A 14,029-nucleotide genomic window follows, 5' to 3' on the forward strand; every position below is an offset into this window, starting at 1 on the left:
AGGGGAGGGGAATTTAATTTCTTTTTGCTCTTTTTTCGTTTCAGAGAGCGAGCAAAGGCGCTTAAACCTAGGCTATTAGCCAGGGCAAGGCTAATACCTTCGCCCCATCCGAGGAAAATCATCGGCAAGGATAATGGAGTGACATAAATTTCTTAGCAATGTCACTCCCAACGTATTTCCACAAATTTTCTATCATTTGCTTATAATGATACTCCTAAACCACATACCCTACCCACCATCCAATTCCTTGACATCTATGAGGGCGTCGGTGAGTCGCTGGCCTCTCGTTAAGTAGATGTCATATCATCATTTCCTTCCCTTTCCTAGTAACGGAGAAGATGGGCGTGGCCGGCAATGATAGCTTTCATGTTTTATCATTTTGGACCCCCAATTGGATTTCCATTGAATCCCAAATGGAAATCCATAAGCAATTGGGGTAAGAAAGGTAAAGAATATACATGACAACTATCAGTATGCAATCTACGAAATACTCCGTTACAACGCAACGCAACGCAACGCAAACAGTGTTGACCCGATTTTGTCAATCCCCGATTATGTCTACCCCCGATTTTATCACGTTTTCGACCCGATTTTATCACGTCCCTATTTTATCACGTTTTCGACCCGATTTTGCCATCCCAAAATTTCCTTTTTATTCTTTTTATTTTCGTACATAATACCGCAAACAACAAAGATTTTCATGAAATAATTTTCACCGCCTGTAGTTTATTATGAATTACTTCTGAGTACCTGTGAAGGATTCTGTAAGCATTTTCGACAAAAAATAAAGGGTACCTTTTATGCATTTTGCCTTTCCAAGGCATAAAATGATTCATACAGGGCGGACTCGATTATCCGGAGGCTCGATTAACCGGAAGCTCGATTATCCGGGGCTCGATTAACCGGAGAAAATGACTCGATTATCCGGAGTCATATATTTACCCATCATACAAAGATAAAAGTATTAGTAATGCTTGGCACAGCACAACATAACACACAATCAAGGCAAACACAGCCGTAATATACCCTATATGTGCCAGACTTATATCAAAAAGCCAGATTAATCCACCTAGTGGTGATAGTGCCTTTCTCACTTTTCTAAGGGATCCACAATCAAACATTCTAAAGATGGCAAATTCATGAACTTCATTTCAAAGCACCGATTTTTTAGAAACATTTGTAAGTTCATTCTGAGTACGGCGTTGGTATTGGAACTCATGCCACCAAATGCTCCTCTGGAATATTTATATGAAAAAAAAGCTAACCACCACAGGTGGTTATGTATGAATTACAACACCAGCTCCATACTCATAGTAAGAAAACTTTCCGTTAAAAATTTGGAAGAGCTTACCGTGGAATTTATGGATAATTTAGGCACTCTTTCCAGAAAATTAGGTGCAAATTCCAGAATATTCCGAACAATTCCCATGAATATTAAAAAAATATCCGTGTAAATTTTGAACTATTTCTTGTGGGAAGGCTAAAGAATTCCATTTGGATTTTTTTTTGTGGAAATTTCAAAGAATTTCCCATTAAACCTCAAAGAATTTCACTTCATTTCAAAGAAAATTAAGCTCCCTTAAAATATTTGGCTTCAAAGGGTCGTTTGGTCAAAGGCCATAAAGCCTAAAGCTGGTCGGACATGTCATTGCCGAACAACTCATTAGACCGAAACTCGTCTGATCGAAAATCATTTGGGAAAGATAGCCGTCGTTTGGCAGAACAGGTCATTTTGCCGAAAAAGTCTGGTCATTTAGCACCAAATGACGTTTTGGACGAAATGGTCGTTTGGAAAAGGGCCATCTGGCCGAAAATGTTATTTGACCGAAACGGTTATAAGGCCGAAAGTGTTGTTTGGCCGAACTACTCATATTGTCGGAAAAAAACCGTTCGGCTGAATAGTTCATTTGGCTCAAAAATATCGCTTGGTCGAAATGCTCATTTAGCAGAAAGGGCCATTTGTCCGAATGAGGTTATATTTATGTCCTATGACATTTTCAGCCTTTTGGTTCGTTCGGCCTAACGACATTTTCGAGCAAACGCCATTTTCGGACAAATGATCTGTTGGGGAAAACAACTTTTTCAGCCAAATTATCAGTTCGTGGTTCGTATGACCACTTTGCCCGTAAGTCGCTTTCAGCCAAATGACTTTTTCGGCCAAACCGTTTCGCCCTAATGGAAGTTGGCTAGATAACTCTTCACTTGTCATAAGACGAGTTTGTACCTTCCCATTTAACTCCACCACTTGATTGTACCTTGACAGATAGGCATTTCGACCTCAACAGAAAGGTCGTCTTTAGTGTCTCGTACTTGACTCGACAGTGTCTCGTACTTAAGATAACTCTTGCCTTAACATGTTATTCGGTCAAATGGCATGGAATGACTTTCGTCAATCGACGAGAAGGACCGAAAGGCCACAAACCCTCCTGGTCGACATTTTTGGCCGTATTACTTGTTCAGCAAGTGACAGAAAGTGGAAATTCCAAAGAATATCTGAACCAGGGAAATGGTTAAAATTTGAAAAAAAATCCGGTGAATTAAAAAAAACCATTACAAATACCAATTTTTATGTGGAAATTCTATCCGTGAAAATTCCAAAGAAATCTTTGAGGAAACTTCAGAGTATTTCCCGTCGAAAATCCAAAATCCGAAAAGCTTGAAATTATTTCCTACAGATTAGATTTTTACGGCGGAAATAAAAAAAATCTCCTGTAAATGTCTTGAAAATATTCTGAAAAATCTTTAGGTAACAAACGCAATAGAAAAAATCGCCACGGTGCTTCACACCGCCGGTGGCTAAATGGTATTCAGCTTGACGCCGAAAACGCAGTCGACCAAAATTATGACAAACGCTGCCGCTGACGATTAGCGGATCGGCGCACATTTCTAACGTTGGTCAAAACCGTCAGAACCCATGCACGAACTAACGAAATATTTTCTAAGCTTTTATTTTACTGGAATAAAGATTATTTGAACAAAAGTTATATTTTCTGCGACAAAAAAAGTGGCTCGATTATCCGGAGTGAATTTTTCTTTCAACACTTTGGATAATCGAGTCCTGTTTTATAACCTTCACCAGGGGGTGCTAAAATCGGGGTATTACTTTATTCCAAAATTATAAACAGATTTGGCGGAACTATTATACATATTGTAAAATATATGTCACCCGCTTCTTGAATAAAGATGTTTCAAGTCAACCCTTCAAACCAGTACTGCAATTTCTCATTTACCAATGAGAGATGTCACGCGATGTTTACATATCTACCCCTTTCAATATCTACAGAAACGAAGGATGAATGGCATGCTACAAAAATATCAATTTTAAAATAAATCATAACATCCTTTCATGACTACCATTCATGTGAAATTGATCAAAGAATATGTCTAGACCAACATTTGAAAAGGGTGTAACAGCCAAAATTTATTCCTTCTGATTCTTTGTCCACATATATAGCTATATATATGTAGTCGAAGAATCAGAAGGAACAATTTTTGGCTGTTAAGCCCTTTTCAAATGTTGGTCTAGATTTTCATTTGGTCACCTGCGATAGAAAAAGGCGCTTTGCTCTGTCTTATGAAGATCACGACCTCTTGCAGTACTACTCCAAACCACCTGGCATAAGCAGGATCCCTTATAAAGGGAGATTCAATGTTAATGTCCTCTTCTCAAATGAAAAAAAAATACTACTTCACTTTACTTTCCATTATGAACTACTTTTCAAATGAAACTCGCCTTAGAACTTTTTAATTTTAGCTAATAACAAACGCTTTTTCCCCCTGTACTAATACTGGCAATGTAGTGTATATCATTGAAAAATCAGTAAATAAAATTAACAGCTGAAAATTGTACAACGTTTCATTTAAATAAATTGGAAGAAACATGATTCATTTGTTTTGATAATAATTCACTCTACGAATCAACCCCTGTTAAAATTGTATAATAGTAATTAAAGATCGCTTACCTTACTAACTAGCATATCGTTCTCGTCGAAATGTCTTCCAAACATCTTGGGCGTCTCGCCCGGAAGCGGTTCGATCTTTATGCACACCTCCTGCCCCTTGCGGGCGGTCTCAATCTGTTTGTGATTAGCTTCAACCGACGTCACCACGCCCAGGTCAACAAACTGTAAGTAGAGAAACCAGAGAAAAAGGAGAAAACTTTTATTAGTCTATGTTGCTGCACCAGCTCGAACTTATATTGCTACCAGATGTCATCTCCTAAATTAGGACAGCGTTTCTTCCACTCGCCAACAACAAACATCCGAACGGACGTCAAAGTTTCGTCCCCGGACCAGCGACTTCACCCTTCGTCCCACAATCGGTATTACAACGAAAGTATGTGAAAAATTTCACGTGAGTTTCTGCGACACATGCCCGTCATCATCGTCCGCGCCAAGAGCTCTTTTTTTTTCTAGGATGACAACGGACACGACGACGGTGATACAGAACCATCATAGATCTCTGTAGTTGCAAAATATTGTGCTGTTCTTCCGTCATCCTAGCTAGAAAACTTGTTATTTCGCTGAATGACCATTTCCCGGTGAGGCGCAGCAGTTTATCATTTCGCTTGCTGTCGTCAGTTTTTCTTGGCAATTTTCGCAAACAAAACAATAAACGAAATCCTCTTTGCCCGGTTGTCTACTGAGTAACCCGTTTGTTCTCATGACAACCAGGTACAGGCTTACCTATTGGGAAGAAATTTGGCTCCTGTCTGTTAAAAGGTCCAAAACGCAATCCTTATTCTTCACTCATGTTTGATGATTACCAATCTTCTTTCTACCGTACATTCATTATGAATTATAGGTCCGGTGAATCCCTGTCATGCATACTGCATCCTATTGTCAATTGCTGTTTAATTGGTATCAGATATTGAAGACGGAATTAAGAGTTCCGCACAATAGATACTGTTGCGTACGTTTTGACAGTTATCCCATGGAAAACTATCAAAACATACGCAAACGTACTCATTGTGATTTCCATATGGGAAAACTGTCAAAAAGTACCCAAACGTATCTATTATGCGTGGCTTATAAATGCATTTTTCAAGACAATAATAATCAAATGTAATTGTTCAAATTCATTCTATCGATAAATAGTATTTTCAACTAATTACTATACCCTTCAAAGCACAAAAAAACAAAAGTTTACCGGCGTTGTTGTTCTTCGAGTAGGAAGCATTTTTCTCGGAAAACGACGCAAATTGGTGGTAGGCCATCCCCTTCTTCATTGCCATTCGGTCGGTCGGTCGATCCCGTTTATTAACATTGAAAGTTGACGAGTTGCCAAAATAATTAAGAAAACTAAATAACCCCTTTGGTAAGCTGTCAAATGGTTGGCTAAGTTCTTCGCTTTCGCTCGCGGAACAAACGCCAACAGAATCGCTCCACAGCACCGTGGCGAATATGGTATGGGCTGGGCAGAGTTTTCGGTGGGGACCAGAAGTAAGTATTAATGAAACGTGTGGAAAACACCGTTGACGTTAGTTGGGTTATAGTTGGTTGCATGGGCGTAAATAGGATACTGTCGGATAATCTGATTGTCTAAATAGATTCTTTGTTTTGGGGTAGGATCTTATAATAGTCAATTCATACTAGCAGAAGGTATGACGTGCCAGGCGGTCTAATGGATACTGCTTCTGCTTTCATGCTCAGTAGTTCGTAGGTTCAATTAATAATAAATTCTTTCCGTACTTGGAATTTGTCTGATTTTGTACACAATTTTGAGTGCAGAACAAAGCAACAATATGCATCCGGCGTGAACATTATTTACCGTTTTGACTCACATCCCGAGCATGACTCATATTCCGAACACTACTGGCGTTTTAGAGCCCTCAAACTAAAATTTTCATCGGTTTTCCACACTGAGGGTCAAAATTACAAACAAATTCAAGATCCTATGGAGAAAAAAAAAGCCAAAATGGTGTTCGGAATATGAGTCACGTTCGGAATTTGAGTCAAAACGGTACAATGTTTGTAAAATCGATATGCATATGCACTGCATGTGGAGGATTGGATTTTGACAAATGTATTGAATTGAAGGCAACCAGTATCTTTTAGTGAGATTCAAACCCACGATCCCACAGCACACTTGACGGATGGTTTGTCGTACAGAGGACTTGGCTGTAGAGTATAAATTTCAAGCTCTATTCAATTATGCTCAATTAGCATAATTTGGAACGTCACCGAAAAAAATAACATTCTTATTCTTATGCAGGACAACGTCTGCCGAGTCCGCAAGTTGGTAATATAAAACCAAGCTATTGTCTGATTAAACTTTTCCCGGAATTTGCTTTCGGTAAGAATTTACTTCCGGTGGCACACTTCCTTTCGTATGCCGACACACTCAGCTGCGAAGCCAACAACAAATTTGCTACTTTTCATTGCCCGTTCCATCATCATCCCATGAGCAGGTGTACAACCCATAAAGTGGAAACAAATTCGGCGTGTTCTTTTTGGCTTCTTGTGTACTTCAGAATAGAAAGAAAAGATATCCATCGCTCCATATCGGATGTATACTGTCATTAAACCGAACAACACGTTCCATTTACGAGATCACGAATTCGTCACGATTCACTTCACTTGAGCCAATCGTCGTAATCTTGGATGGAGTGGTGGAGAATGGGTTATGAGGCGGGAACGAAATTGATTGGACAAGAGCCATTTCCGCCTTGACAGTTGTTATTGTTTTCCGCTTCAAATGTACGGGCCGACGTCGAACTTGTTTAAATCTATTTCAAGTGGAGCCCTAGACACATACCGAGGGGCACTTGTGCGCCCCAACACCATATTCTTATACCCTTCCACAATAGGAAAAAGGGAGGTATTTTTGGCCAAAATTAGGAATCCTACTATAAATGATGGTATTTGTCATAAGAACATAGATAGTTAAGGAATATATTTTTTCTGTGGTTTTAATAAGGTATGGTGCTAATTTTCGGAATAGCATCGATTTTTGTCATCTCTTCTTTATCTATATATATAAAAATGAAATGGTCTGTGTTCGTATCCGGACGGATTTTCTTCATTCCTTTAGCTGATATGTCCGTTATCATTTCCGACGGGTTTATATAATATTTCTTCATGCTGAAATCACGAGTAAAGTTGAGGAAATAATGAAAAACTAAAACCAAGAGTTGTATGGATATTTTGAACGGACAGTTTACAACGCGTATTTTCGCCTACTATGCAGAACAACGTCTGCCGGGTCGACTAGTAATATATAAAAATGAGTTTACATTTCCTTTGAGGCAATATAACTCATGAACGGATGGACCGATTTGTAAAATTTCCTCAACAATTGATCCGTCTTTCTTGAGCTCTTTTGTTTTAATAAATACAATTGAAAATCCCCAATTTTCGCGTGACGTATTTTGTGGATCTTTCCAAAGAATTAGTGAGATTTAAGGGGAAAGTGTTATGAGGCGAGTTATGATGAAGCCCAATACGATTGCTTAAAAAATAATCTAGAGTGCCAAACCCCGAGCAACGCAGGGTACGTTCGGCTAGTTTCTTCTTCTTCTTATCTATTTTTAATTTTTTATCTATTACGTTTCCCTTGAGGCAATATAACTCACGAATGCATGGACCGATTTTCAAGATTTTCTCACTGGCCGGTTCGTCTTGGAATCAGCTGTGTTTATATATGATATGTAGGAATAATAAATTTGATGGGGAAAGTTGGAAAATTGTCGAGATGCACCGGTTTCATGAGTTCTGAAGAAATTCATCAAGCTTGAACTGAAATTGAGTGCGACGCTGCAATCAACTAAATGATTGACAGATTGACAACAAAACCCGAGCGAGATCGGGCAGGTTCGCTCAGTATTCTATGAAACTAACCGAGTTTGGTTACTTTTTAGCTTGCAATAAGCCTGGTTGATGGTGGATAAAATCCTAATTGTCATATTAAGACTTCAATAGTATATTGAAGTCACAGTAAATGGACGCAAAACATATTTTCTAAAATGATCAAATAAGCACTATAAGCTTCTGGTGTTACATCTTAGACTGTCAAAAGTACACACAATTCAAAAAGCAGCATATTGTAACATCAATGAAATCTAATTTCATTTATTGAATATTCCATTAAGATTTCTTTTAAAATACTAAAACTTATAGTGGCAAGGAGTTATTCAACACACTTCATTCAATGACTAAAGAGCTGAGCTCCCATGGTAAAACTGTCAAAACGCACGCAAACGTATCCATTCTGCTCAGCTCTTAAGGATAAGTGTATTGATAAGAATGAATTTTTGAGCGCGTTTAGCGTACAAAAATGATTTTTGGCCATAACTTTTGAGCCCATAGTCAGATCTAGCCAATTTTTTATTAGGAATAATGGAACAACATTCTCTGACGAAAGCAGTTTATTGCAAGTAAATCGATGTAGGGTAAGTGCCTGGAAAAGGATTTTTTTGCTCACACTCATACGAACATTCACACACACGCAAACACAGACATCACCTCAATTCGTCGAACTACGCCTTGCGGCATAGCATTACCAATCCATAGATGGCGAGTTCGATTCTTGGTCCAGTCAAAGATGTTTTCGGGTGGTAAACATCCTCGACACCCTGGGCATAGTGTATCTTGTGCATACATGCTCATGCAATCGCGGACATAGAAAAACTTTCAATTGCCTATTGCATAGAACTGTTCAACAGCTTTGTAGCGATGAATAAATATGTTGGGGCCCTCCTAAGCCGTGCGGTAAGACGCGCGGCTACAAAGCAAGACCATGCTGAGGGTGGTTGGGTTCGATTCCCGGTGCCGGTCTAGGCAATTTTCGGATTGGAAATTGTCTCGACTTCCCTGGGCATAACAGTATCATCGTGCTAGCCTGGCGTAGAAACATCGCAGTTAATAACTGTGGAAGTGCTTAATGAACACTAAGCTGCGAGGCGGCTCTGTCCCAGTGTGGGGATGTAATGCCAATAAGAAGAAGAAGATAAATATGTTAATTTTAAGACGAAAATAGGGCAGAGTTGTCCATTTAATAAAAAAACGCGAATATGTAATTTCTATGAGGGACCATTTTGAACCTTTTGGCACAATAATTCGACATACAGCTATTGTTAGGGGCAGCAGGGACTATGTCCAAGGACTTGACGACCCCTCCCCATGGCCACTGCGAGTTAGGGGGCCTGCCTAGGATGTGGTGGGGTTTGACAGTGGGCTCTGTTAAACCTCTACAAAAAGCTGCATGTGTCCATAAGCAGGCCCTACCAAACCCAGTCAACACATGATCGTATATGGTGTCGTGTAGGATGCTGAAGTGCAGGCGATAGAGGTACTTTTCCACACAACATGTATGTATATCGTCTCCAATTTAGCATCTTGTATTGCACCATGTGCGATTTTACGTAGACTGGGAAGCGACCGTGTGCCGCTCAAAGCGCACAAGCCCAACACGAGTGCCAACCGGCACATCAGGATTAAAACCAGTGAGATCCTGATTACGGTATATTGGTCAAAGCAAGTGACACACACACGCGCGCGAAAGTAATGCAAAATAAACGTCATGTAAAATGAACGTAAATTTACATTCTTACTTAACGTCAAATAGAGATAAAATAAGGGTTGCTGAATAACATTAGCTTTCCGATTACTATCAATTATTTTCAATTTTAATTCCATTTCTTTTTTACTTTTCTTACGTTAATGAAATGATAACGCGGGCGCCTAATCCGAAATTCAAATGAACAATCGCTCACTTTGAGCGATTGATTGTTTATTCTCGCAAAGAATGAACAATTGAACAAATTAAGGAATTGCTAATACTGCTGTGTAGAAGTGAATAGTGGTTGGGATGGGTCACATCACTTTCCATGGTGAATCCTGATCTATGTTACTGATTACCCCACCCAACTAACACTACTTCCTTCCCGTGGTAAATGTGGAGATGCAGAGGTATTCTCGGTCTCTAGTAGCAACAATTACCACACACTCACATTCCCTCCCTTTCCCAACTGACTGTAAGGACTTGGCCGGCGCCGTTATTGATCAACATTTGCGAGCTGCTGAAACGTGCACTTCGAGAATAGTTGGTAAATCCCATCCCAACCACTATTCACTTGGATCGTAGTGCAATTTGCACCAGTTCTGATCAATCACGGAGTAGCAACCATTGATATGTACAGTCAGTCTAAGCTAAGCTAATAATTCGACATACAGCTATTGTTAGACGAATTGCACATAAATCGGCGTCATCATCGCTTTCGTGTTGGCTTTGAACGGTTCTGATCTGCGATGGTACTCGGGCGGGACAACTCGATTGCATCACTTCCTAATAGCCTCTACGGACCACAAAAACCACCTCCTCGGACCACTGAAATCACATCGGGGATAAAATCCATTTTTTTTTCTACCCCGAAAATATGTAACTCCACTATCAATGACTGCTACGATTGATATCCAGTCCATTAATCACATTTTATACGCCCAAATCGAAAACTTTGGCCACTCCATTATATTCGGCTGCCCTATTGTGCCTTCCTACAGACTGTCTTGCTTTTTGCCAACCTAGGGGTGCAGTGATGCCTAATCGGTCAATTGTTCCATTTTAATATTATAGAAACGAATTCACCTCATCTCTAGAGAAAAGGACGAACCATCACTTCTCGACTTACTCTGTAATCTAGGATATTCTGTATAAAAAAAAAGCGCATAAATAGGTATAAATATTGTTTTTTGTTCTTTTTACAAGCAAAATATCACAAGTTTGTTGAAAAGCCGCTAGGCGCGGTTTAGCAGAACCCTAACCACTTGTTGATCGTATGTATGCAAACCATAACTGAAACCCCCTGAGTGTTTCTCTAATCAACAAGGAAAACTGAAACAACTATAATAAATAATTAAATATCTTTTCAACCCATGCGAGTAAGAAAAATATACCAACCCGCTAGACCGGAACTCTAGTTCTAAGAACTTTACAACACGACATAATTCCATTATCTGAAAGGCCACTAAGTACTTCGAGTGCCATTAACCCAAACAGGACACCAGTCCGAACTCAATTTCAATAGCAAATTGTTACTCAATACAAGTTTATTTAAAACTCATATGCAGTGTTGGTAAAATCTCAAATTTTCAGATCTCAGATCGGCGATTTAAATCATGCGTGACTCAAATCCCATCAGAATCATGGCCCAGAGAATCGCTCATAATTCGAATAGCGATTTGCATGATTTTTACGGGTTCTCATTATTAAATTGTTGAATTAACTTAAAAATCCATATGTAAACAAAACATACGCCTTGATTGCGATTTGAAGCTTTTAGAGCGACATCATTTTTCGACGAATGAGCGAAGCGATGCGATTCTGTCCGAGAAACACATGTGCGATGCTCTCCCTACAGAATCGTGAATTAGCTCGTGCATGAAGCCTCGGTGATTGAGATTTGAATATGATTCTACCAACACTGCTCATATGCACAATTACCAATTGGTTTAAATAAATGGCATGGCGACTTCAGTCAAATCATCTTTACAGCTTTTACCATAATCTTGATCGTAGTTTCGTATTAATTTTTCGAGACCTTCTTTCATCTTTTCGTTTTACTCTTACAACAAAGTTGTACCGAAAGGCTACACACTTAGAATATTTTACAGTATACGGTAATTTTTTACCGAACTTTCAACAGCTGAACGTACGGTAATCAGTTCGGTAAACGAAAAAATTACAGAACGTTCGGTAGTTTTACTTTGTGATGATCTGTCAAAAACAACCGTACCGTTCGGTAATTCAAAAATCAAGATTACCGAACGTTTCGGTACTTTTATCCGTTTTGAATGAAATTATTTGTGTTTAATGTAGCAACAAAATAAAATATGAATACACTTATAGTTTTTAAACATGACTTTTGTTTATTCGTTTTTTATTTAATCAAAAGGGTAAACAGAAAAACATCATATCAGAAACGGGCACAACCGAGGGAAATTACAAAACTTTTTTATTCAAACCGCAAAATCCTGAAAACACGGCTAATTCCCCCAATAAAATATCAGATATTGGGTGCGTTTTGTCGTTTAATTGCGGGATGTATTTTTTCGGCTTGAAAAAACTTGTGACAATCCTCCATCATCGAAATTAAGATGAATAATTTTCGTTTCAAAAGGTCCCGGTTTTGGAAAAAGTAAAAGCCGCAATAAGCTGAAAAAATGTGATTGCGTTAGTGGTCACTTTACTTTATTTTCCAAGAAAGACATACCTGTTATTTTTCCACCTTTTAACATGTTTTTATTTCGGATATCCGATGGAAAATTTCGAAGCAACAATGTTTCAAACAAAACTGACTTTGCCAGTTTATCGCTTTACCGTAGTTTTGTAATACTCATTTGTTTTGTAGTTTATTCGGTAAATATTTTACAATGTACGGCGATAATTCGATTTTACTGAACAAACTGTAAGTTCAACTACCGAACTCTGTCAAATAATTTTGGATTTACAATTTGTTCGGTAAAATTTTACTGATGTTCGGTAAAAATAATTTTGATAACCGAACTTACTGTAATTTCTTTGGTTTACCGTAGTTTTTCGTCAAGAAAATTACCGAACAGCGAAATCTATTTTAAGTGTGTATCATTTCACTCACATAAGTGTTGTATACCAATCGACTTAGCTCGACGAACTGAGCAAATGTCTGTATGTCAGTACGTTTGTTTTTATGTGTGTACAGGTGCCAAACGATTTTGGTACAATAAATGAAACATGATGGCATGCAAGTTTAGACGCAGCTTTGCAAAAACGCTTTATCGTATAACGCGCACGGTACAAAACGATTTTTTTTAAATACACTCGCATATAATTAGCAGATCAACTTATTAATTATAGTGAACTCTCCCTAACTCGATGTTCTGTAACTCGATATTTTCCTTACTCGATGAAATTCAAGGTCCCTTGAATTTAGCGTATTGCGTTACCTCCTTAAGTCGATATCTCCTTTACTCGATATTCTCTAAGTTGAAGTAATTTTTCAAAGCATTTTCACCTCACTAACTCGAAGTTCTCAGAATCAGTTCACATGCACAATATATACGATGTCAAGCCATTTGGCCGAATGCCGTTTGGTCGAATACCGTTTGGCCGAAAAGATAAAATTAAACTTATATTGTGAGCAGTGAAAAGTGAGTAATGAGAAGTGAGTAGTAAGAATTCATAAAATGTGCAGCGAGAAGTGAGGAATCAGACATTCTGCACATCTCATAGGAAATAAGATGTGAGAAATAGGGAGTGAGACATGCGAAGTGCAAAGTGAGGAGTGAAAAGTAAGAAGTGAGATGTGCGAAGTAAGGGGCCGTACACATATTACGTAAGCACTTTTGGGGGAGGGGGGGTCTGTCGTCTTCTTACGCACCATATAAACCAAAAATCATTTGTATGAAAAAAATCTTACATGGGTGGAGCGGGGAGGGGTTGGTTTTCCCAGGGAAATTGTTTACGTAATATGTGTACGACCCCTAAGAAATAAGAATTGAGAAGTGAAAAGTGATAAATGAGAAATTTGAGAAGTGAGAACTGTGAAGTGAGAAGTGAAAAATGAGAAGTGAAAAGTAAGAAGTGAGAAGTACAAAAGTGAAAAGTGTGAAGTGACAAGTGAAAAGTAAAAAGTGAGGTAAATTGTAAAACGTGTGCGAAGCGAAAGGTAAGAAGTATGAAGTCAAAAGTAAAAATTGAGAAGTGAAAAGTGAGCAGTTAAAAATGGAAATTGTTGAGAAGTGAGAAGATAGAAATATGTAAAAAGTATGAAGTGAAAAATGAAAAGTAAAAAGTGAGAATTAAGAAGTGAGATATTCGAAGTGAGGCGTGAAAAGTGAAAAATGAAGAGCGAAAAATGTGAAGTAAATAGTGAGAAGTGACAATAGTGAAATGAGAAGTGAGAAATGAGAAGTGAACAGTGAGAAGAGTGAGAAGTAAGAACTTAGGACCAGTGTTGTCCTACACTCAGTGCGAAAAAATCTGCTCTTTGATTTTACTCCATCGTAACGATTTTATAGTCTTAACTAAGTAAGGGCAACTAATAGAAGGATAT

General features: G+C 38.5%; 1 protein-coding gene across 3 annotated transcripts in view; it reads right to left on the reverse strand.

Moving 5' to 3' along the window:
• The window catches only part of LOC134211174 (eukaryotic translation initiation factor 5B-like), a 492,524-nt gene that overhangs the window by 54,694 nt on the left and 423,801 nt on the right, over positions 1-14,029 (reverse strand). For all 3 annotated transcript variants that reach the window (XM_062687844.1, XM_062687843.1, XM_062687845.1), the window contains one exon: positions 3,963-4,124. In XM_062687844.1, the coding sequence (XP_062543828.1) occupies positions 3,963-4,124 (162 nt within the window). The remainder of the gene's footprint in view (positions 1-3,962; positions 4,125-14,029) is intronic.

The sequence above is a fragment of the Armigeres subalbatus genome, chromosome 2 (genome assembly GCF_024139115.2).
Source record: "Armigeres subalbatus isolate Guangzhou_Male chromosome 2, GZ_Asu_2, whole genome shotgun sequence".
NCBI lineage: Eukaryota > Metazoa > Arthropoda > Insecta > Diptera > Culicidae > Armigeres > Armigeres subalbatus.